The sequence below is a fragment of the Gopherus flavomarginatus genome, chromosome 2 (genome assembly GCF_025201925.1).
Source record: "Gopherus flavomarginatus isolate rGopFla2 chromosome 2, rGopFla2.mat.asm, whole genome shotgun sequence".
NCBI classification, from domain to species: Eukaryota; Metazoa; Chordata; order Testudines; family Testudinidae; genus Gopherus; species Gopherus flavomarginatus.
The window spans coordinates 120,443,335-120,468,250 of NC_066618.1; the positions used below are offsets into that span (position 1 = coordinate 120,443,335).

The window sequence follows — 24,916 nt, forward strand, 5'->3', positions numbered from 1 at the left end:
ATTGGAGAATTCGTTGATGAATTTTCGTATCATGGCCCCCAAAGTTCCATTGAACCTTTTAACCAGGCCATTGGTTTGATGGTGGTACGGGGTGGCAACCAAGTGATTCACCCCATGAGTTTCCCACAGTTTTTCCATGGTTCCTGCCAGGAAATTAGACCCTGAATCTGTAAGGATGTCAGAGGGCCAACCTACCCTGGCAAAGATGTCTGTTAGGGCCAGGCACACAGTGTTAGCCCTGGTGTTGCCTAGAGCTACTGCTTCTGGCCATCGGGTAGCAAAGTCCACTAAAGTCAGTACGTACTGCTTTCCTCTGGGCGTCTTTTTTGGGAAAGGGCCCAGAATATCCACAGCTACTTGCTGAAATGGGACCTCAATTATGGGGAGTGGCTGGAGAGGGGCCTTGACCTGGTCTTGAGGCTTACCCACTCTTTGGCATACCTCACAAGACCGGACATACTTGGCAACGTCCTTGCCCATCCCCTCCCAGTGGAAGGACTTCCCCAACCGGTCCTTGGTTCGGTTCACCCCAGCATGGCCACTGGGATGATCATGGGCTAAGCTTAAGAGCTTCCCCCGGTACTTAGTTGGAACCACCAACTGTTTTTGCGGCTGCCATTCTTCCCGGTGTCCACCAGAAAGAATTTCCTTGTATAAAAGTCCTTGGTTTATAACAAACCGGGATCGATTAGAAGAGCTGAGAGGCGGTGGGGTGCTCCGTGCCGCCGCCCAAGCTTTCTGAAGGCTGTCATCCGCTTCCTGCTGAGTCTGGAACTGTTCCCTTGAGTCTGGGGTCACCAGTTCTTCCTCAGACTGTGGACTTGGGCTTGGTCCCTCTGGAAGCGATGTAGGTGATGGGGTTGTTTCCGTTGCTGGTGAACCGCTCTCCGCTGGTGCACCTGAGGGTATTTCAGGCTCTGGCTGAGCCTTTTGGGTATGGCTGTCTGTTGCTTCTGCCAGTTTTGGCTCGCTGGCGCCCTCTGGCGTTGAGTTTGAAGATGTAGTTGCACTTGCTGGTGCTGGTTGCTGTTCCAGTTCCGGGCCTGGGACTGGAGATGCTGTGGCTGTTTCAGTGGTAGGCATGGAATCCGGGTCCACTACCTCTGTCTGGGTCTCTGGTAACACAGACGGGGCCTCTGTGGACGGCTTAGGAACAGGAATGGGTCTGGAAGCTTGCCTGGTTTGGCTACGTGTAACCATTCCCACTCTCTTGGCCCGCCTCACCTGGTTGGCCAAGTCTTCCCCCAGTAGCATGGGGATAGGATAATTGTCATAGACTGCAAAAGTCCACATTCCTGACCAGCCTTTGTACTGGACAGGCAGTTGAGCTGTAGGCAAGTCTACAGCTTGTGACATGAAGGGGTAAATTGTAACTTTGGCCTTTGGGTTGATGAATTTGGGGTCAACGAAGGATTGGTGGATAGCTGACACTTGTGCCCCCGTGTCTCTCCACGCAGTAACCTTTTTTCCGCCCACTCTCAAATTTTCCCTTCGCTCCAAGGGTATTTGAGAGGCATCCGGGCCTGGGGATCTTTGGTGTGATGGTGGTGTAATGAATTGCACTCGCATGGTGTTCTTGGGACACTTGGCCTTGATATGTCCCAGTTTATTACACTTAAAGCATCTTCCATCTGATGGGTCACTGGGCCGAGGTGAGTTACTGGAGACTGGTGAGGTTGAAGGGTAGGGTATCTGTGGCTTTACTTGGGTGGTATGTGGGGTCTTTGGCTGTCCTCGGTTGTAGGGTTTATGGTCTGTGTGCCCCTTGGGGTAATCGTTCCCCTTGACAGTAGCTTTCTTGCTTTCTGCCAGTTCCATCCATTTGGCTCCAATCTCCCCCGCCTCAGCGATATTCTTGGGGTTTCCATCTTGTATGTACCGTGTGATGTCTTCAGGAACACCATCCAAGAACTGCTCCATTTGTATGAGGAGGTTCAGTTCTTCCAAGGTTTGAATGTTGTTTCCTGTTAGCCAGGCCTCATAGTTTTTTGCAATGTAGTAGGCGTGTTTGGGAAATGACTCCTCTGGTTTCCACTTTTGGTTTCTGAAACGCCGACGGGCATGATCTGGGGTTATCCCCATCCTGTATCTGGCCTTGGTTAGAAAAAGTTTATAGTCATTCATTTGGTGCTTAGGCATTTCAGCTGCCACCTCTGCCAAAGGTCCACTGAGCTGTGACCTCAATTCTACCATGTACTGGTCTTCGGGAATGCTGTACCCAAGACAGGCTCTTTCAAAATTTTCCAAGAAGGCCTCGGTGTCATCACCTGCCTTGTAGGTGGGAAATTTCCTGTGCTGTGGAGCAATATTTGGCGCCGGGTTGTTAGGGTTGGCTGGCACATGCAGCCCAGCTTTTACCAACTCCAGTTCATGTTTTCTCTGTTTTTCCTTCTCTTCATTCTCTTTTTGTTGTTTTTTCCATTTCTTTTTGTTGTTTTTCCATTTCTTTTTGTTGTTTTTCCATTTCTCGGTGGTGGGCCAACTCTTCTTCTGCTTGTTTCCTTCGGTAGGCTCTCTCTTCTTCTTCTAGTTTTCTTTTGTGTGCTGCCTCTTGGGCTGCCTGTTCTCTTTGGAAGGCTGCCTCTTTGATCTGTTCTTCTCTTTCTTTCATTTCCATCTCTTTTTGTTTTATTTCCAGTTGTCGCCTGTGTTCAGCTTCTTTGATTTGCTCTTCGGCGTCAATTTTTGCCTTAGAAGTCATGGTTCCTGTTTTCTTGTGTTGGGGTGCCCTCCGGTGTTTATCTTCTGAACTGCAGGTTCTCTGTTGCCTCCTGAAGTCTGCCTAGCAACAGTGCCTTTAGCTAATTTTCCTTTTCTCTCTCTAGCTAATGTTCAATGAAGGGAAACCAGAAAAACCACTTTATTTGCATGCCTATAAGTGCTGGTACTTGACTCCTAATGGGAGGGCTATTGCATGACAAAAGACCCTTAACATGCAAGCCACAAACTGCGAGAGAGAGCAGAAAAAAAAAATTCTCTCTGGTTCCCTTTTAAAACCAACTGTTTCTCTCTGCTAAAAAGCCCTTAGCAGAGAAAAGAAAAATATAATATTCCTACTGGCTTCTGGATTCTAGTCCCACCAGCTGCACACCATGTAATAACCTCAGTCCCAGTTCTGGACCTTAGCGTCCAAAATATGGGGGTTAGCATGAAAACCTCCAAGCTTAGTTACCTGCTTGGACCTGGTACCTGCTGCCACCACCCAAAAAATTAGAGTGTTTTGGGGCACTCTGGTCCCTCTGAAAAACCTTCCCTGGGGACCCCAAGACCCAAATCCCTTGAGTCTCACAACAAAGGGAAATAATCCTTTTTCCCTTCCCCCCTCCAGGTGCTCCTGGAGAGATACACAGACACAAGCTCTGTGAAACTACACAGAGAGACTCCCCCTCTCTGTTCCCAATCCTGGAAACAAAAAGTACTTTCCTATTCCCCCAGAGGGAATGCAACATCAGGCTAGCAATCCAACACACAGATCTCCCCTGGATTTCTTCCTCCCACCAATTCCCTGGTGAGTACAGACTCAATTTCCCTGAAGTAAAAAAAAACTCCAACAGGTCTTAAAAGAAAGCTTTATATAAAAAAGAAAGAAAAAATACAAATGGTCTCTCTGTATTAAGATGACACAATACAGGGCAATTTGCTTAAAAGAATATTGAATAAACAGCCTTATTCAAAAAGAATACAAATTAAAGCACTCCAGCACTTATATTCATGCAAATACCAAAGAAAAGAAACCATATAACTTACTAGCTGATCTCTTTGTCCTTACACTTAGAAACAGAAGACTAGAAAGTAGAACTACTTCTCCAAAGCTCAGAGCAAGCAGGCAGCCAGAAACAAAGACCTTAGACACTCAATTCCCTCCACCCAAAGTTGAAAAAATCCGGTTTTCTGATTGGTCCTCTGGTCAGGTGCTTCAGGTGAAAGAGACATTAACCCTTAGCTATCTGTTTATGACACAGTCATATATTTTTCATGTAAGGAAGCATCACTCTGGATTCCCCTCATCTCCAAATCAGTGCTGATTTGCTCTTCATGGTGGACCAATGTCTAAGTCAGCTCCTTCAGCATTTCTACCTATTCCTACATATGCAAGAGATAACTTGGCATCAGAAGAATGCTCACAATTGGGCACAAGATGAAGGTGCTCTAAAATTGTGGGGATGAATGGGAAGGGAATGGGAGAAGACATACAGATGAAACAAAGAAGGGAAATAAATGAGAACGTGAGAGGATATACAAGCTACCTTTATGCTGGCAAGTTTCTGAAAGTCTATCATTGTTGCATTAGTAGTGGAGCTACTCCACTGATGTGGTCAATGGTTGTTGTGCTAATGTAGATCAGTCACCAGCATTTTAACTATTTGTCATCTAGACTTGTTCAGAAACCATAACCAGAACCGGTGCTAGTACAAGTGTGGATTAATTTGATGAAAACCTTAGTGTAGATGAGGTCATGGAGACAAGGCGGGGAACATGCGAGAGACTGGGAAAAGAAACTCCCCTTAAGATATTTGCCTACTACTTTTAAATGTAAACTGCAAAATTAACAAAATGGTTTTGTGACTTTACTTTTTATGATTTATAAAGAATGTTTGAAAGGCTCCCCTACACACAAAAAGGGGAGGTTGTTCTACTTTTTTAATCTTAGAAGTATCAGGAACGTCAAGATCTATCTTCCCTATTTTTGCTGAAGGACTTCTTTCATGATTCACATGTAGATGGGTGGGAGCTCTTAACTGAAGTAGCATTTAAATGGTGAGGTTTTTGGATCCTTCACAGAGAGAGCTTTTCTCCCAAGTGTTTTAAGGCCGATCTACATTAGGAAATTTGCATTAGTATAGCTATCCTGGTGTAAACCTCTAATACTGATGCACTGTACCAGTATGATTACACCAGTAGCTTCCTGAAGTTAAGTTACATGGGTACTTTTGCATCAGTGTAGAGAATCCATGTTAGGAGTTTAAACAGAAGTAGATATATGAGTAGTTACTTCAGTGCAAATTTCTCTAATATAAACAGGCTCTTAGTTAAACAAGTGTCAGCATAAATATACCAACAAAAAACGCCCATATGAACAGTTTTAAACTGTCTGAATAAGAATAATTTCCCTTTTCATTCAGGTTTCACATCCTTCGTATCACTGATGTCATGAACCTACTACTTTGCCAGTCAGTTGTACTCTTCCACAATTGACAAAATCTGACTTTCTAATGTAAAAAACAAAACAAAACAAAAACAACCCACACAAACAGAAAAAGAAAACACAACATAGCAACTTTTTTTTTTTTTTTTTTTGGAGAGGGGCAAAGGGAAGAAAATGGAGACATGTCCTGACCTTTAAAAAAAGGAACAACACACACACACACGCAAGTACAGGAAAGCCACAAACCCATTTACCCCTTTTTAGGTCATCTTTAAATTTGTAGAATGCAAGAATGTTTCTGGGTGAGCCCAGGTACAATCTCTTCAACATTCCATTTCATTCTTACCCATACATAACATTCCTTAGGTGTTTCATAGATTCCAATTTAACAAAAATTCAAGGCAAAAGTAAGAAAGATGGCTGTCCCTACTCAGTACTGTCTATAGGTAAGAAATGAAGCTTCAGTCGGTTTTTAAACATTCCTTCCCTTCCTGTAATGATGCTGTACAGAAAAGGAGGTAGGTAGCATGCAAAATACTATCAGTATGACAGAAAAAAGAAGAAAATCATGAATGATTCACTGATGTTTCTGGATATTCTTAGATATCTTATGAGAGAACCATGAAAGTGTTACAAATATCCTTAACGTTCACTCTTTCAGCTCAAGAGGCTGCCACTCTTCTAGGTAAGCATCTCATAATGAGAAAATGAAACCAATTCAATCTGTATTGATACAAAGAATCTGCATTTCAAGAGCTTCCTGGTTTTCTTGCTTTTCTTCCTGCCCCATTTTTCTATTTTTTTTCAGAATTTTTTTTTTAAAATTAACTCATACCTGAAAAACAATAGCTGCAAGAGTAGTCTGATAGTACCCATCTTGATCTGCTTCTGGCTCAGTTTCTTTTATCCAGTCTTTTTTATCTGTCTCCAATGCTTTTCGTAGCCAACCAATGATGTTGGACTGCAGTAAATAGATTAAAAAGAAACAGGAAGAAGCAAAGATAAAATTACCTGGAATCAAAATAGGAAAAAACCCACCATGACCTTCAGACAAATATCCCTTTTCATAATTAAAGGTATTTTAACCAAGAAGGAAAATCAATTTTCACTCACTCTCATGGCTACTGTTATAACCATCACTATCATCTAAATAGGGATGATCAAAATTTCACACACACAAATTTATTTTGACAACAATGGCCTTTTTTTCCCCCAAAATGAAGCTTTTGTAAAGATCAGTCACCTTTTTTGAAGTTTTTCACAAAAAATGAAACTTTTTTTAATTGAAATTTGTCAAAATCATGTTCAAAACAATTACAGGACATTTTCATTTCCTGAAGGTGTATGTTTTTGTAAAGAAAAGCCTTCAATTATTATTTCAAACACAATTTCAATAAAGACTCAAGCTGTCATCAAAAATGGAAAATTGGTCCATTTGCAATCCCATGAAAAACTTTCAAAATTCCCCCAAACCATTTTTTTAACTTGTTCTACACCCAAATATTTTTCAAGTGGCAACCACTTGGACCCAAGGCAGATATTTTGGCTGTTAACATGCCCATTCTGAAAGACAGCAAAAGATTTCCTAGCTTTGTGCCACGCTCCATGGTGGAAGGTGGATAAGCAAAATAGGTAGACCTTGGATAGTTCTGAGGTATCATGGAAACCATCTGTTCATTAAAAGGCTTTTTCTATCATGTCTGCTCAAGAGTCATCCTGAGAGACAAGGTGGATGAGGTACATCTTTTACTGGCTCAGTTTCCTGGCCCAATAAAAGATTAACTCACCTACCTTATCTCTCTAATATCCTGGGAGCAACATGGCTACAACTACACTGCATACAAGAGTCAAGCTGACAGACATGCAAGAAGATCAGGGTGTTTGAAGAGTGAGCCCATAGTTGAGAAGACTGTATGCCAAGTTTTGATATACCATATATGCTCGTTCATGAGCCAAATATTTTTTGTAAAAACGTGACGCATCAAAAAGTGGGGGTCAGCTTACAAACAAGTCTACACCAAAATTTGATGATTTAAAACTCTACGGCAGGGATCGGCAACCTTTGGCATGCAGCTTGCCAGGGTAAGCACCCTGGCGGACTGGGTCAGTTTGTTTACCTGCAGTGTCTGCAGGTTCAGCCAATCACGGCTCCCATTGGCCACGGTTCACTGCTCCAAGCCAATGGGGGCTGCTGGAAGTGGCGTGGGCCAAGGGATGTGATGGCTGCCACTTCCTGCTACCCCCATTGGCCTGGAGCGGCGAACTGCACCCAGTGGGAGCCGCGATCGGCCGAACCTGCGGATGCAGCTGGTAAACAAACTGGCCCAGCCCGCCAGGGTGCTTCCCTAGTGAGCCGTGTGCCAAAGATTGCCGATCCCTGCTCTATGTAATCATTTAATTGAATATCTAATACATTGTCGTTTTGTTTACCTGGAGCGCCTGAAGGCATGGAGCCCTCAGTTCCCATTGGCTGGGAATGGCAAACCGCAACCCCAGGGAGCTGAGCAGCTCCATGCCTGCAGATGCTCCAGGTAAAAAACAAAACAAACAAAACAAAAAAACCAACAAAAAAACAAAAAAAAGTCCCAATCCGCCAGCGGCTTACCCTGACAGGTTGGGAGCCAAAGTTTTCCAACCCCTGAAATATAGGGTTGGCTTATGAAAGAGTCATACAGTTTTTGCTATTTTTACTTATCCATCTTGGCGGGTCAGCTTATAAACGAACAGGCTAATGAACAAGTATATACGGTAGTTACTGTACCAGAATTTTGTGGTCTATAACAGTATATAATTAGGGCTGTCAAACAAAAAATAATCACAATTAATCGATAGATTAAAAATAGTCATGATTAATTGCAGTTTTAATTGCACCGTTAAACAATAATAGATAACCAATTTAAATTTATTATAAATATTTTCAGATTTTTTCTACATTTTCAAATATATTGATTTCAATTACAATACAGAATACAAATGTACAGTGCTCACTTTATATTATTTTTATTACAAAGATTTGCACTGTAAAAAAGATAAAAGAAATAGTATTTTTCATTCACCCCAAATAATTGCAGTGCAATCTCTTTATCATGAAAGTGCAACAAATGTAGAATTTCTTTTTTAATATAACTGCACTCGAAACCATAATCCTTTAGAGCCTACAAGTCAAAGCATGAAGGGGCATGCGACTGGTAAGCTTATGTGGCACATAAGTACCTTGCAACGCCAGCTACAACAGTGCCATGTGAATGGCTGTTCTCACTTACAGGTGATATTGTAAGTAAGAAGTGGGCAGCATTATCTCCCATAAATCTAAACAAACTCGCTAGTGTTAGTGATTGGCTGAACAAGAAGTAGGACTGAGTGGACTTGTATGAGGTGAACTGAAAAATACTATTTGTTTTGTTGTTCTTTTTCTACAGTGCAAATATTTGTAATAAAAAATAATAAAGTGAGCACTTTACACTTTGTATTCTGTGTTGTAATTGAAATCAAAGTATTTGAAAATGTAGAAAAACATCCGAAAATATTTAGAATACCAATTTAAATTGGTATTCTATTATTAACAGTGTGATTAAAACGGCGATTAATTGCAACAATTTTAAAACATCTAATTTGTTTTGTGTTAATTGCATGTATTAACTGCAATTAACTGACAGCTCTCTATATGTAATCTAACCATTTATGTGAATTTAGGGGTTGCTAAATTATAAAACACCATAGTGGCCACTTCTTGTGGCTAATAACTTCTATGAAGCATAAACAATCCTTTGTGTTTTATTGAAATGTAGCCATGAAATCATTTGATTAACTGTTCAAAGCCAAATTCTCATGTACATGAAGTTCACAAAATTAATTACACCCAATTAAAGTTTAGGAAAAAGTTACAAGTTTTTCCTCTGATGAAACAGCATTTTAAGAATTTAGATACAAACACAAGGTGTCTTATTTTTATTTGAAGGAGTCCAGAAGTTTACTGTTACTTACAGTAAGCGTCGACATGTACTTGCTAAGAAGCTGGTCTACCACATTTTGTGAAATTAAAGGATTTAAAGAATTTACATCCACTTCTGGGGCCAGTTCGGAATTTCCCATCATCTCTGTACTGAAATGAAAAAATAAAACCATAAATTGCAAATGGAGAAAAAAAAAAGTTATCAGAAAGGTTGCAAATTTCTATACGACTTCAACAGATGATTTTTCATTATTTACAAGTCTCTGAAAATACTTAATCCAGAAAATAAATTAACTGAAAGTACAAAGAAACCTCACAACTAGAACTACTATTTGGCTAACCAAAAATACTTAAAGTACTAATTCATTTACGTACATGTATCTTTCATACAGAAATTTTATCCCTATATCCATTTCTAAATTTTTTTTTATCTAGAACTTTGAGTGATTGCTCATTAATAACTTTATACATAAAAAAAAAATTATGCTGACTATGGACTTCTGACACAGACATTGTAGGCAGAACATATACATTCTAAAATTTAGGGGGGGATATTAGTGTAAACAAACATAATCAGAGCTTTAAGTACAGAAGCCTATCATCAGAAAGGGGAGTCAATAATGATCAACATATCCCCAGTCAACAGTACCGATCATCCCATAGTTTCTTTTAAGCAGCCATAGTTCTTTAAAAGTATACAGTAAATATAAAAGAGGAGACAGTATATATACACATTGTTACAGAACTAGAAATATAGTTCAAATACTCAGTACAATAGTGGTACTATATGTTGTAGCCATGAAGAAGAGGTCACATTTTTGTAGGAGGAAGAAAGTAGGGCAACCCTAATATTGATGCAATTTAGCAAGGGCAAAACCAAAACTTAAACTCATCTGAATTTAAAATATTACTGTAAAGATATTAAAGCAAGAAGACTAATCTCTGTGTGTGTACATGACTAAAGCCACAACCCTACCAAAGCATAAGATAGCAGCAACAGCCCTTCAGCTCCAAACCCCAAATTGGAGTTATCCAAACAAAGCACAAACTTTCAATTGTTTTATTACAATATTTGGAAAAACTTTTTACAGTGTTTTGTAAATTGTAAATGAAAAAGTTATTTCATAAAAATTAAGGAAATAAAAATTCCTAAAATGCAAACATAAATGAGAATTTTTATATTATATTATATATATCCATATATATCTTAAAATCAATTTTTTATTATTTCTACTTCACTTTTCTGAAGATAGCCACCAATCCCCGTTTCCAGTTCCACCTCACTGGTCTTCTAGTTCACATATATCCAACACTGAGTCAGGAGGAGCCTCTCTTCATTAACAGTATCTATTTTACAGAGCATGACATCACCAAGATCATTTACAAATTTGAAGTGATATACTGAAACTCTAGAGATCACTTTGCTCACTACTGAAATGCAGCCATCTCTAGGTGAAACACTTCCGCTCCAACAGCACTCTGCAACAGCTCAGAGAAAGGAAGTGAAAAACATCTTTATGCAATTGAAACTGTAGTGACTAATTTACATGGGCAAAGTGTAATTACTTTAGATGGAGATAAGAGCAAGGATAGAATATATGTAACCTGGCCTAAGAAACATGCTTGTGACCAGGACTTTAATTTTAGGTTTCATCCAAAAACATGGCACTTCAAGAAACAGAATGCTTCATAGCCATTCTAGGGAATTGGCTCAATATTAACTTAGAGGGAAGAGTGCCAACTACCAAAGCACCACTATCACTTACAGTAGCTCCTAGATATGTCTTAGGTCTGGTTTACACCTAAAACTTAGGCCAGCCAAGCCATATCACTTGTGGTTGTGCAAAATTCACACCTCTGAGAGACATAATTAAGCTGACCTAAATCCTGGTGTAGACACGCTAGGTCAATTCTTGCATCAATCTAGCTACCACCTCTCAAGGGGGCAACAGATTAATGTGACAGAAAAACCCTTTCCTTCACTGTATTAAGGGTATGTCTACACTAAGCGCCGTATTGGCGGGCAGTGATCGATCCAGTGGGGGTCGATTTATCGCGTCTAGACTAGACGCGATAAATCTACTCCTGAGCGCTCTCTCGTTGACTTCTGTACTCCACCGCTGTGAGAGGCGCAGGCAGAGTCGACAGGGGAGCAGCAGTGAGTAGGTCTAAGTATGTCGTAGCTGAAGTTGCTTAACTCAGGCCTTGTCTACACCACAAAGTTGCAGCGCTGGTGAGGGGGTTACAGCGCTGCAACTTAGGAGGTGTACACATCTGCAGGGCATTACCAGCGCTGCAACTCCCTGTTTGCAGCGCTGGCCGTACACCCGGTCGAACCTCGGGTGTAGAGGATCCAGCGCTGGTGATCCAGCGCTGGTCATCAGGTGTAGACACTCACCAGCGTTTTTCTTGACCTCCGTGGAATAAGCAGGTATCCCAGCATACCTGAGGAAGCCTCTCTGGTAATCAAGCAGGTATCCTTCCCCGCGGTTTGCTCTCGCGTTCCCCGAACCCCCCCGCAAGCAGGTCTCCTTCCCCGTGGTTTGGAGGGGGGTTCGGGGAACGCGAGAGCAAACCGCGGGGAAGCAGGTCTCCTTCCCCGCGGTGTGCTCTCGCGTTCCCCGAACAAGGAGACCTGCTTGCAGGGGGGTTCGGGGAACGCGAGAGCAAACCGCAGGGAAGGAGACCTGCTTGCGGGGGGGTTCGGGGAACACCGGAGCAAACCGCGGGGAAGGAGACCTGCTTGCAGGGGGGTTCGGGGAACGCGAGAGCAAACCGCGGGGAAGGAGACCTGCTTGCGGGGGGGTTCGGGGAACCCCGGAGCAAACCGCGGGGAAGGAGACCTGCTTGCAGGGGGGTTCGGGGAACGCGAGAGCAAACCGCGGGGAAGGAGACCTGCTTGCAGGGGGGTTCGGGGAACGCGAGAGCACACCGCGGGGAAGCAGGTCTCCTTCCCCGCGGTGTGCTCTCGCGTTCCCCGAACCCCCCTGCAAGCAGGTCTCCTTCCCCGCGGTTTGCTCTCGCGTTCCCCGAACCCCCCTGCAAGCCGCCCAACAGCGCTGCAGTGTGGCCACATCTAACACCACTTGCAGCGCTGGTTGCTGTAAGTGTGGCCACTCTGCAGCACTGGCCCTATACAGCTGTACTAATACAGCTGTAACAACCAGCGCTGCAAAATTGTAGATGTAGACATACCCTTAGATTGATCCTCCCGATCCCCAGTGTAGACCAGGCCTAAGTGTCTACACTACAGCAGTGTAGCTGAAGCACTGCAGCTGTGCCACTGTAGAGGTTGTAATATACACTAGAGATGTAAAATGTTAACCGATAAGCATTAGTCTTATTGGTAAGGTATTCTGGTTAACATTTAAACTCTGCTGCGGGACTCAGCTCCCACCCCACTCCCAGGATCCCATCCCCCCTCCCCTCCCCTCCATGGATCCTGGCCCCTCCTGTCATGGGTCCCAGTGGCTGGCAGCTGGGATCCTGGGCGCGCAAGGGCAGCACCAGAGCCTAACAGTTAAACGTTTTACCAGTAACATTTTAATAGTTTAAACGTTTACTTTTTTTAAACATTATTTACATCCCTAGTGTAAACACATCTTAACAATACAGCTAAAAACTCTACTTTTTCCATGCCAAGTGCTTAGGCGATCAATTTCTGCAGAAAAGCATCCCGTCAGGGCAGGAATTCTCTTTTCTGCTTGTGTGCATTATCCAGTCCCAACCGAAATCTTTGGGTGCTACTAAAACAACATTCCAAATGTAAACTATGCAGTGACATCTTCCTGAGCATACAGGCTGCTGCCCGGAGGTTTCTATGACACTATATGATTGAAACATGACCATTTAGATCATTAATATTGCCACTGTTAGACAACTGCAACAAATATTTTACAAATTATGTCATGTAAGGTACCAATGGAAAAGTCACAATCAAATATGATTATCCTGTTTGTATGCAAGTATCATCTCTGTATCTAAAGTTCTGAATATTGATTATGTACTGGTATTGCAAATGTATTTGCTCCTGGAGTAACACCCACAAGGTAATTTACATCCAGTCTGGCCAGCACATTGTGAATGAACTATTCAAGTTGATGGCCCAATTAAAGAACACAATAGGCCATAGAAAAAGCGTGTTCCTGCCCGGTGAGCCTTCCTGTGGAAGCTTTAGCCAGAGTACAGGTAATGGCTGCTCCTATGAGTCATCAGTTTACACAAGGGCACGTGACTAACTCATATGACCCTGGACTCCATCTTGTGCCTGTAATTTTCCACAAACTAAGACTGAGATTGACAGCATCCCCTCCACATGGGTGGAGATATAAAAGACCCTGGAAGCATCTCCATTTTGCCTCTTTCATGCTTTAATTTGTGGACTTACAATAAAAGGAGCATTCTAATCAATGGACTGAAGACCTTCCAATCTTTTGGAAGTTACCAGATACTTTACAAGCCAGCAGTTTATTCCATCACTGCTTCAAGCCTGATACATCCACTCATTGCAAAGTTCTTGTATTTGTTTTCCACGACCATTTGAACTCTCTTCTCTTTTCTCTTATAAATAAACTTATAGATGTTAGATACTTAAAGGATCAGCAACAGCATGATTATTGAGTAAGATCCGAGTTATTTATTGACCTGGCTATGTGGTTATTTCTTGGGATCAGAAAAATCCTTTTTTGATTAAATTGGTTTTAGATAACCACTCACCATAAAGTCTAGTGTATGCATGGTGAAACAAAGGCTGGGATACCTAAAGGGACTGCATTTCTGACTTCTTGTTAACCTGTGTGGCGAGACAGATGTTTACTTTTGTTATTGGCTTGGTATATCTTATGGAAGAATAAATACCAGTTTTGGAGTGGGTCTGCCCCATTTCTCAGCAGTTTGTCCTGAATCTGGTATTCTCAGCTGTGACCCACAGAGGCACAGTGACAGTGTCCCAAACAGCAGCGGAGTAAAACTCATAAGACTCATCAGTTTCACAGCTGCAATTCGGAATCCTGAATTCAGTTCTGTTTGCTGAAGTTCACTGGGTGTTATTCATGGGAGAAGTGGACCCAAAAACAGACTGGTAGAGGGGTGTTTGTTTATTTAGGTTATTCTGTGACACTATCAGTAGTTCCTGAATACTTCTAGCCTCAGGGAACCCACATCATCTTCATTTTACAGGTGAGGAACGGAGGAACAGAGAAATTAAGTGACTCACCCAAGGTCAAACAAAGCAAGCCTATGGCAGAGCTAATAATAGAGCCCACACCTTCAACATCCTAGTCCTTAACCAAAAGTTCATTCTTCCTCCATACAAAACTCCTCTCTTTCCCCCTGTGTTAATACTTCCCCACCCTCACCAGTCACAAGGCTCTTAGGTGGGTGAGAGTCAATCCCATTCATTTATGCCATCACCAGCTACCTCTGCTGTAACATAGGGAAAGATATAGGGGCGATAGATATCACCCAGTTAGGAATCTGATTTTACCAACAGTTGTGTCTGAAGGTGGCTGGGCTTCCGAGCCTGGCATTGCCCCTAAATCTCACTGCTGACTCCCTTCCCTCCATTTTTAACGTCAACAGTTTATTAGTAAATATATCTGCTAAAACACAAATTTGGATTTAGGCCATGACTCTAATGCAGTCATGTAAAGTATCTCTAGGGCACTTTCTGTATAGCAGTGTGTTTAGCTGTATAAAGAAATAGCACCAGGACTCCAAGGATCTCAACTACTTAAAACACAGTTGTAAAAGACAGCCAATCTATCAGAATTAAATATTTATTTGAGAGGAAGCGATTTAAGCCTTTTAATTCACTCCAAGCCTCACTTAATTTCTCTTCTACTCAGCTATCAGACATAGATTCAACTCAAAGACAGCTTATGAACCAAGTTTTGGGAAAGCAAAATAAAACTTGACTATTTTAGAATTCCTTTTTTCCAAATTTCATGAGCACCATACATGACCTTTCTGAGATCTGTAAATGCATCTTCAGTGGAGAAAAATTTCCCATTTCTAACCATGATCGCTGGCAGCTAATGTTGAAAACGGTTGCATTTATTTTTAAGTTACGACCAAGTTGCCTAGGGCACGCATGGATGCCTCTTTAGCATTTCTTTACATTCAAATACACCACTAGAATAGACAGGAAGCAGGGCATTAATTTAGAAACTTTTTCTAGTTAGAAGACTATGAATATCTCCTGCTTATCGTCATCGTTTTTTTCCTTTGTTTTTTGTTGCTTATTGTTTTTGTTTGTTTGCTTGTTAGGCAGACTGAAAGTACAGATTTCCAGACTCAAGATGCATCCTGGAGCTGGTCACAAAAAATTCTGCAGTGTGATTATGTTTCATGCCTATTCATTATCAAATATTACTCTATACCTAAGAGGTTTATACCAGACTCAACTATTCAAAGAAAATTATAGCAAAACCAAGCAACCAGCTATAAAGAAAAGTGTGTACAATTCAAGTCAATACCAGCCATTGAGAAGAGTTAAGTAAACAAGAATGGTATTTGCGTGCCATGAGGCAGGAACCATAAAACACGTATAAACCTAACAATTGCCTGAACTCTTTTTTTATAAACTAAATGAGCAAGGAATCAATAAGCCCAATCCTAGACTAGCAAGACAGTTTGGCCTTTCAAGCTATTGATCCCAATTACTTTGTCTGAATAAGACTTAAAAAAAAAAAAAATCACCACATGTGTGTTTGATGCTGTCCTAACATTAATCACACCACATAAAAGAAAACCGGAAAAAGAATTTCACAGTAGTATATGTGACAACTCCTGGGCAGAAATTCAAGTCACCACATTCTCCCCATCATGGAGAAAACTTTCCACTGAAACTATCATATTCTTTTCTACACTGCAGTAATCACCAACTGAAACTCGAACAGCCAGAACCCCTGCTGAATGTGGATGTGGAAAGTAGGTAACCTAAAACATTTCCTGGGACTGTCATCCATGCCCAAAATTTTTGTCACAAATACATGCAGAAGTTTACAGAAAATTAAAAGTAAACTTGGATGTGAACACAGTCCACTGAACTCTGGAAAATACTCAACTAAATCTGAAAACAAAGATTTTTTCAGATTAACAGGTGCAAGCAAATGCATCAAAATGCTAAACTTACAAGAAATGATAGGAAACAGATCACAACCAAAGTCAATTTTAAGGAGCATTAGGGTTTAGCCAGAGAGCTACTTCTAATGTGCAACAAAGAAATGTAACAATAACCTTGAATTAAGATTACACTGCTTTCTGTTTAGAAAGATGTCCCTTTCTCTATGTCTTAAATATGTGTATATACACACACACACACACACACACACACACACACACACGCGCGCATCCCCAAAATCGAGATGCTAAGTATAACAATTCTGCACAAAACATAATACAGGCTCTACAAAAAGTACATATGGATCTCTTCGCGTATAATATTTCACCACATATCTGCACCCTTATCTGTATATACAATCCAATTAAAAATATTTTACATATATATTTGAAACTATCCCTAATAAAACAGTTTAAAATAAACAAGTTGCCTTTACCTTTTATATGTATTTAAAACCCAAGTTAAAAGGCTTACAATCTCATTTGCTTCCAGATCTTCTGAAGCGAGATCCTGCATGCGTGTGGACAAAGCTTGGTGGTACATGCTCAATAATTTTTTGAAAATGTCATAATGTGGGGGAAAACATTGAACCATTAGATTTTTGGCCACCAGCAGATCATCAAGGACATATTTGCGTATGATTTCCAGGTGGCGCACAAGCCACATTTTGTCAGATTCTCTAGTATCTGCTTGCGTGCCTTCAATCCTGGTAGTTACAGTTCTGTCTAAAATATTGAACATTTTTTCTTTCCACTTCTTTGGCCTGCCAGGAGGAATGAACCCAGTTTGTTTTTTCCGGTCTAGCATGCGCCTGTCTATTTTCTCTTCCCTCTCAATTATCCTGACAACGGAGACAAGCAAGGTTGGGTCTCGACGAACAGTAACTAGAGATCTTTGAACCACCATCCAGAGTTGTTTGGCAAGCTCCTCAGAGAGTTTCTGTAAATCCCCAAAGTACACATGGATGAGATTCATGTCATGGGTGTTCTTGCTATCCATACGATACTGCTCATACATCAGATCATCACGAGAACACTCTAAGTCCATCAGCTTTCGATGGGCTTGCAGAAGTTCCCCTTGCTCAGTCAAATCCTGAGTCTCCCTAACGATCTCTGGCACTGAAAAATAAAGACAAAAAGGAAAAAACTAGTAATATGACCCTATTAGGATACAAAAAGAAATGTTACAAAACCATAAATATATCAAGAAAGACTGTAAAACAAGAGCAGAAAATGTATGAGTTCTATTTGTTAGGCTGGTTCCCCCTAAGTCAGTGGTTCTCAAACTTTAGTACTGGTGACCCCTTTCACATAGCAAGCCTCTGAGTGCGACCCCCCATATCAATTAAATACACGTTTTTATACATTTAACACCATTATAAATGCTGGAGGCAAAGCAGGATTTGAGGTGGAGGCTGACAGCTCATGACCTTCCCCCATATGTAATAATCTTGCGACCCCTGATGGATTCGAACCTCCAGTTTGAGAACCCCTGCCCTAAGTAATGGCTCAGAGATATGTTCAAGAATTGCTGCAAATCATTTTTACGTTTTTAAATGACTGTGCTACATCTTTAATCATAATCTTTATTTTGATTATAGACTACAATATCGCAGATTTATAGAATCATATAGCCAACAGAAGGCATCATTTACTTTTGTTTAAAATACCCATAAAGCTGTATGAATAGTGCAGTGTATTCACTAGTCCCTACAATATCAGCAGTTGGGATCTTCTTGCAACTCATGTGAAGTAAACTCCCTCCAGTAAACTTCCCCTAACAAACAATGCAACCCCACTGAAGTTATGGAGGCTGCAAGTACATAACCAAAGGCAAATTCAGGCTGGTTAAGAGTAATGATTAATTAAGAAAGGGGAGCTAAGTTCAACATCTTCCCCTTACAGTAAGATAGTCTTTAATGCCATTTGAATATACTTTCTTTCATTTTGTGATTGTCAAATCATACATCAAAGATTTGTGTTGAATTACCTGAGAAGATATTTTTGAGGTTTTCTACAGCAGCTGCCAGCTGACTATGTTGGACTACAGCATCCTTAACATCCTTGAGGTTTTCTATGGTGTTAATACTCTGTCGCCAGTCTTTATTGACATCTATTAAAGATCGCTGTATATCCTTTACGTCATTCAATGCATTATGCAGTTGGCTTAAACCAGTTCGTACCCCATCCAATTGTGACTGGATTGCTGCCTATAAAGAGAGTTATTAAATTTATTTACTATATATCAACATTGTAAAACTAAGGTTTTTTTATGTTTTCAACTATTCCACCAGTATCTTATTGTTATACATAAGAACTGTCATACCAGGTCAGACCCATGGTCCATCTAGTCTAGTATCCTGTCTGCCAACAGGGGCCAGTGCCGGTCCCTTTCCTAATGGCTCCTAACATTCTGTTAGCTTTTTTGACTGCCACTATATGTTAAACAGATGTTTTCAGAGAACTATCCATGATGACTCCAAGATCTCTTGGAGAGTCTAAGACAGATGCGTCTTACAAGAAAAGAAGACGATCACAGAAGAATATACCTATATAAAAAACCCTGAAAAAGTACAAATTATCATTTCCCCCCACAGAATCTATAGGATGGTTTTTATCAAAGAAGAAAAAAAAAATAAAAAATGCATCTATGAAAGATTTTAAGACAGTCAGCCACATGAATACCATCACTACTCCATATCAATTAATCCTGAGCAAAATCTTTATTTAGACCAAGCCATAACTGTTTCAATCATCGAGCAGCCATAGGGATGCTTGGAAACTATTTATTCAACTGCATTCTTGAGTAAAATGTATGTACTTTCTGTTAATTGGGATAATGGGGTGGCAGAGTGAGGTGTTTTCTAAACTTTCTTCACAAGCTCAGACTAAAAGTATTGCAATGGCAAACCTATGAGAAGCATAATGATCCAGACACCTATTTATACTGTGCCTATTAAGAATGTAGCTATAACTGAAGCATTCTATAAAGCTGTTATAATTCTTTTTCTCCCTATCAATGGATGAAAATGGAGAAGAGATGTTAGGGGGAAAAAAGGCATGAATGTGGTACTTATTTGTTGCGAAAACAAAGTGGTGAAGCAACCAGAGACCCAGCACTCATCATGAACCAGGACAGAAGCCCCAGTACAATGCTATTTAACACTCAACATCCTTAGGACTGTAAGGAAACAGTAGAGCTGAAGTGTCTCCACTATAAGAACTGGGTTTAAATCCAAAGCCATCACCAAGCACAGTGACTAAATCAAATTTCTCCATTGCAAAGTGAGAGTAGCTGGAATCCTTGGGAGACACAACCCAACAGAGGTGCAAGAGAGAAGTTATTTCACATCAGATGCATTTTCCACACAGCCAAGAACCATTACAAGTCAGCACATGTTGAGTCAGTGTGACAACCACGGTCCAGATACTCCAGAGGGAGAAAACAGGATCTGAACCCCAAAAAATAAGCAATTGAATCAATGGATTGTATACTATAAAAGTACATTGAATAAGGTCTGCTAGGAAAACTAGTGACACACTGGTTATGAACATCACTGCATGAAGTATATATGGGTGGTGTATAATAAGTTAGGTATGTGCGCTGAAAATAGATTCCTAAAATATGTTGGGGAAAGAGCTGATAAACCAGCCTGCCTCAGACAAAGGAATATGGATGTACCTATCTAGATCAAGCTTTGTAAACCAGAGGACAATGACAGTACATTTACATGCAAGGTAAACAGAACAATCAAGCTAACAAATGGCAGCTTGCGGAGCACACTTGGGGCACAGAGTCTGCACTCCAGGATGTCTTCCTGGCTCTTAAGGCAGAGACAATGGATTTTGGGTAGTAGAAGGGGATAACATTTTAGTTATCCATCACTTACTGAATACAAGGAAGAGCGCCTTTTGAGTCTGTGAATGTTGGGTACCCTGACCTGGGGGACTGGTAATGCTGATAACTATGAGAGTAAGAAAACAGCTTAGGCAAAGATTAAGTTTAGTCACTACAAAGCTTGTTTTATTTTGTTTTGTTTGTAACCAAATCCGTCTATCTTTCTTGCTTAGAATCACTTAAATCTCTGTTCTTTATTAAGAAACTTATTCTTGTTTTATTATAAAATCCTCTCAGTACTATGTATTAAACTGAAGTGTGAGTTTTCAGCTAACCTAACAGGCTGATATCTGTTCTGCCTCTTTTGAGGTAGCAAACCTAATAATTTCTACAAGTGTCCAGTGAGAGGGACTGGACACTGCAGGGGGGACAATCTCCAGGGAACTCGGGAATTGGGGTTCTCTGACCTGAAAGGCAAGGTTTAGACTGGCAGAGTCTTGCAGAATTCGTTGGCATGGCAGACAGGCTGGTGTGACAGGAAGCCAACACAGCTTCGCAGCAGCAAAGCTGTCACTTTTGTAAAGGCAGGAGGATAGTAACAGTGGCACACAGTTCTAAGCAGGACAGAACAGTCAGTTCCACCTATCAAGCAAAAACTCTTCAATTAGGCCCCCAGTGTGGGACAGCATTTAAAATCAGCTGGGATGCATCAAAGTATGTCCAGCACATACAGTGGGTTGATGGAAGTCAGAACATGAAATAAAGTAATTTTTAAAAATGAAGAATAACTGAGATAACAGGGTAATCAGAAAAGAAAACAATGGATCTGGAAACTGGAAGAGACTTCAAAAGATATGTCAAGAGCCACTACAGGTCAATGGAAGCTCTGTTGCTTACCTCAGTCAGATAAAAACTGACTTGAAGTATTCTGGAGGAACTGAAGTATTAGTGGTTTAGTTGAACATGAGGCATGCAAACCAGCACCCTGAACACAACAAAAAGCCTTCAGAGTTTTAGAAGTTATTGGCAATCTCGTGATGGAAGCTCTAGAACCAAGTGGGAGCACTGTATGGTATCTTCAAAAAATAATTATTTTGTATCCTCAAACAGGTGTTGTGACGCTAAATTAATTAGATGTTTTTAAGGCATTTTGAGACCTCAGAATAAATGCAAGTCTTATTCTTATTCTTAAATATCTGTTCCCGCTGTCTCTTCCAAGTCAGATATGCAGTTCTTAATTATAATACTGTATTTTTCTGTCATCATTGCAGACCCAATACAGCTACAGATAGACACCAGGTCTTTTACTACCTCATGTATCAGTAGAATTGCAACTTAAAGTTCATTTCCATTTTCTTAACTGTGAACCCTCCCTTAGCTGGATTATTGAAACTGAGATAAGAAATTCTTGTCAGTTCCCCTCTTTTGATCATTAGGGTACTGGATCTTCAGGAAAAGAGAACAAAGTTATGATGTTCCACTCTCACGTCCTTGAAAAAACCTTCTACCCCAGCCTTCTGCAGATACAGGGAGAATACTCCTCCTCATTTAAGGACCTGTTAAATAGGAGATATTCAGATGCATATCACAAATTACTGTTGCTTAAAATAATTTAAATTTAATAAGAAATCAACAAATTCACACATCTAAAAATTTAAATAAAGGCAAACAGGAAAAGGATTTTCCCAGCCTTCAGACAAGACACAGGTGCCTTTCCCTTCTTGAATCATACAAACTCCAGTCTTTAGAATCTGCAGGTATCCTCTATAAACCGAAGTAAAATCAGTGGCTAAATTTTTAGAATGTATCTTTTTTGAGAAGCAATCTCCAAGTTTTACTGAAACATTAATTGCCAATGATTATAACAGAGCCTTGTTTCCTTAGATATTAAAATGCATAAGGAATAGCGGGTGCCTAGTGCTGAACTGCAGCAGTTGTAGGGTCTGAGGGTATTCAGGGTATTTGAGTGATTATCTAGAAGCACAATGAATTATGAAGTTACAATCAATATACAGCTTTCAGTCATGCAAAATTTAGCACGTACTTGTACAATTGTTTTTTGGCATAGTGATTGTAATGAGCAAAGACTAAACTCCAAGACTTAAAACAATTTGAACAGAAAGTAAAGATTTCTGCTTTGTTATGCACTTTGTTGATGCTCAGCTCTATTAGTTTCATACCTTTAGTCGAGCTTCCACTGAGGCTTTCTTACGAGCTTCCCTTCTGCGGTACTGCTCTACTTTATCCAACTGGTCAGGTCGCTGAAGCATTCCAGCTACTCTTTGTACAGCTGTTGCAACTGCTTCCCTGTCTGTTTCCTCCATTGTTGAACAGTGTCTCAAAATGCAAAAGCCTTCATAATTTAACAGGTCTGAATGAAAAGCATAAAATGTTTAGAAAAATCTATTTCAATTTGATAGTTACTTATCACTTCTGAATAAACATTTCCAATACATTACTTAAAGAGAGAGCCAATTTTGGCAACAAGAGTGTAACAAATAGCATCACTATTATAAACAGCAGCAAAATATAAAAAAAAATTAAGCATTTTATTGTATTGTTCTACTTTAAGCATTTCCTTTGGTTAATAGTTCTTCCTAAAACATTGCTATACAAATTGCTCTAATTAAGTATGTAAACAATTTGATTGCAAACCTAATATTTTCCTTTTGCAAATCAGGAATCAGATTATGCACCTAGAATGGATGCTAAGGGGGAATGAGAGGTATATAAGGAGGAATTCTCCAATGCAAGGGCCATATAAAACAGCTATTCTTGTGCTGGGAGGGTTACAAAGACTGCTCTGATCTAGCACTCAGGGATGCAAATCATGCAGGGCTCTCATTTACTCCATTGACATCAGCCTAGAGTGTGTCACGAGGGAGGAGAGAAACATAATTTAAGGCAATAAAGTCTGGAAAACTGGAGATTGTACACAAATTATGTAAACCATAATTTGCATATTTAATAGATGTGTACAGGCCCGCCGACACTTATATAATAAGCCACTTATTATTATAGAGCAATTTTTGTAGGATTTCTCATGGGGTAGAATAAATTCAATGTGTCTTTTAAAAATAAGTTTAATCAACAACACAAATACATAATTGTACGATTATTCTATTGAGATGGGGCAAAGTTAAGTTTGTTTGGGAACCCAAATTGCATTTTCATACTTCAACATCTTTGGATTTCTTTTAAGTTTAACCTTAACTCTGAATTTCCTGGGATTCTTTTTTTTTTTTTTTTAATATAATTACAATATCCTTGTAATGTATTTTACCCTAAATTACTGATATGTACCCTCAGTCTTAACTTCATTCTACCAGTTTTCATCTGGGTATTATTAGTATCTTTAGATCCTCGCCCTTCTTATCCACTTCCCCTTCCCATATTTGATCACACATCTATTCAAGGAAAAAAAACACAGTAAATCCTTCTGTTAAAGGGAAAAGTACCACAAACACTCAATATACTCCTTTGACACTTCAAGTATTTTGTTATTTCAGAACATTTTTTTCCAGACAAAGAACAAGCACATATGTAGTACTGATTTGAAGAATGTGTGATTTGATATTGATTTGAAGAATATTTGAAGGCTTTTATCGAAACACAAAAATGCACCTGAAAAACAAAGCCAGAAAAGCGTATGTTCTCATACTCAGTCACTAAGAATGTCTACACTGCATCTGGGAGCAAGCGTCCTTGCCCAGTTCCAGCATGAGCTACAACGTCAAAGCAATGTCTACATGGCTATTTTCAGTATTCTAGCACCACCCCTACTACTATGAGTCTGTGGACCTGGACTGGGAAATTCACTCCCATATGCAGTATAGAGACACCCTAAGGTTCCTAGTAAATTCCCAAATCTGCCAAAGACCAACACCTAATTTATAAATTGCAAAACAATATACATAACCTAATTTGTTTTTGCATTGTTAATAAAAGCAACTTATTTCAATGGCAAGTTCATAAATGTAAATAAATATAGTGCCCATCTATAAAAAGGGAAATAAGGACAACCCAGGAGATTACAGACCAGTCAGCTTAACTTCTGTATCCAGAAAGATAATGAAGCAAATAACTAAGCAATCAATTTGCAAACATCTAGAAGATAATACGGTGATAAGTAACAGTCAGCATGGATTTGTCAAAAACAAATCGTGTCAAATCAACCTGATAGCTTTCTTTGACAGGGTAACAACCCTTGTGGATGGGAGGAAGCAGTGGACGTGGTATAGCTTGACTTTAGTAAAGCTTTTGATACTGTCTCGCATGACCTTCTCATAAATAAACTAGGGAAATGCAACCTAGATGGAGATATTAAAAGGTGAGTGCAAAACTGGTTGGAAAATCGTTCCCAGAGAGTAGTTATCAGTGATTCACAGTCATACTGGAAGGGCATAACAAGTGGGGTCCCTCAGGGATCAGTTCTGTGTCCAGTTCTGTTCAATATCTTTATCAATGATTCAGATAATGGCATAGAGAGTACACTTATAAAGTCTGTGGATACCACCAAGCTGGAAGGGGCTGCATGCACTTTGGAGGATAGGATTAAAATTCAAAATGATCTGGACAAACTGGAGAAATGGTCTGAAGTAAATAGGATGAAATTCAATAAGGACAAATGCAAAGTACTCCATTTAGGAAGGAACAACCAGTTGCTCTCATACAAAATGGGAAATGACTGCCTAGGAAGGAGTACTGCAGAAAGGGATCTGGGGATCATAGTGGATCACAAGCTAAATATGAGTCAACAGTGTAACGCTGTTGCAAAAATAGTGAACATCATTATGGGATGTATTAGCAGAAGTGTTGTAAACAAGGCGCAAGAAGCAATTATTCTGCTCTACTCCAT

At 40.2% G+C, this 24,916-nt stretch overlaps 2 protein-coding genes across 4 annotated transcripts in view; one reads left to right on the forward strand and one right to left on the reverse strand.

The window, feature by feature from the left end:
- The window catches only part of LOC127043896 (dynein axonemal heavy chain 5-like), a 644,537-nt gene that overhangs the window by 284,739 nt on the left and 334,882 nt on the right, over window positions 1–24,916 (forward strand). The gene's annotated exons all lie outside the window — the stretch shown is intronic.
- EXOC3 (exocyst complex component 3) overlaps window positions 1–24,916 on the reverse strand; it is a 43,485-nt gene that overhangs the window by 12,723 nt on the left and 5,846 nt on the right. For 2 of the 3 annotated variants that reach the window (XM_050938184.1, XM_050938183.1), the window contains exons 2-6: window positions 22,239–22,429; window positions 18,211–18,430; window positions 16,658–17,339; window positions 9,131–9,248; window positions 5,982–6,107 (exon numbers count right to left, since the gene is read on the reverse strand). In XM_050938184.1, coding sequence (XP_050794141.1) covers window positions 5,982–6,107; window positions 9,131–9,248; window positions 16,658–17,339; window positions 18,211–18,430; window positions 22,239–22,382 — 1,290 coding nt within the window. In that variant the 5' untranslated portion in view covers window positions 22,383–22,429. Of the gene's footprint in view, window positions 1–5,981; window positions 6,108–9,130; window positions 9,249–16,657; window positions 17,340–18,210; window positions 18,431–22,238; window positions 22,430–23,361; window positions 23,482–24,916 lie in introns of those variants that run through there. The other variant, XM_050938185.1, reaches the window with a different exon arrangement.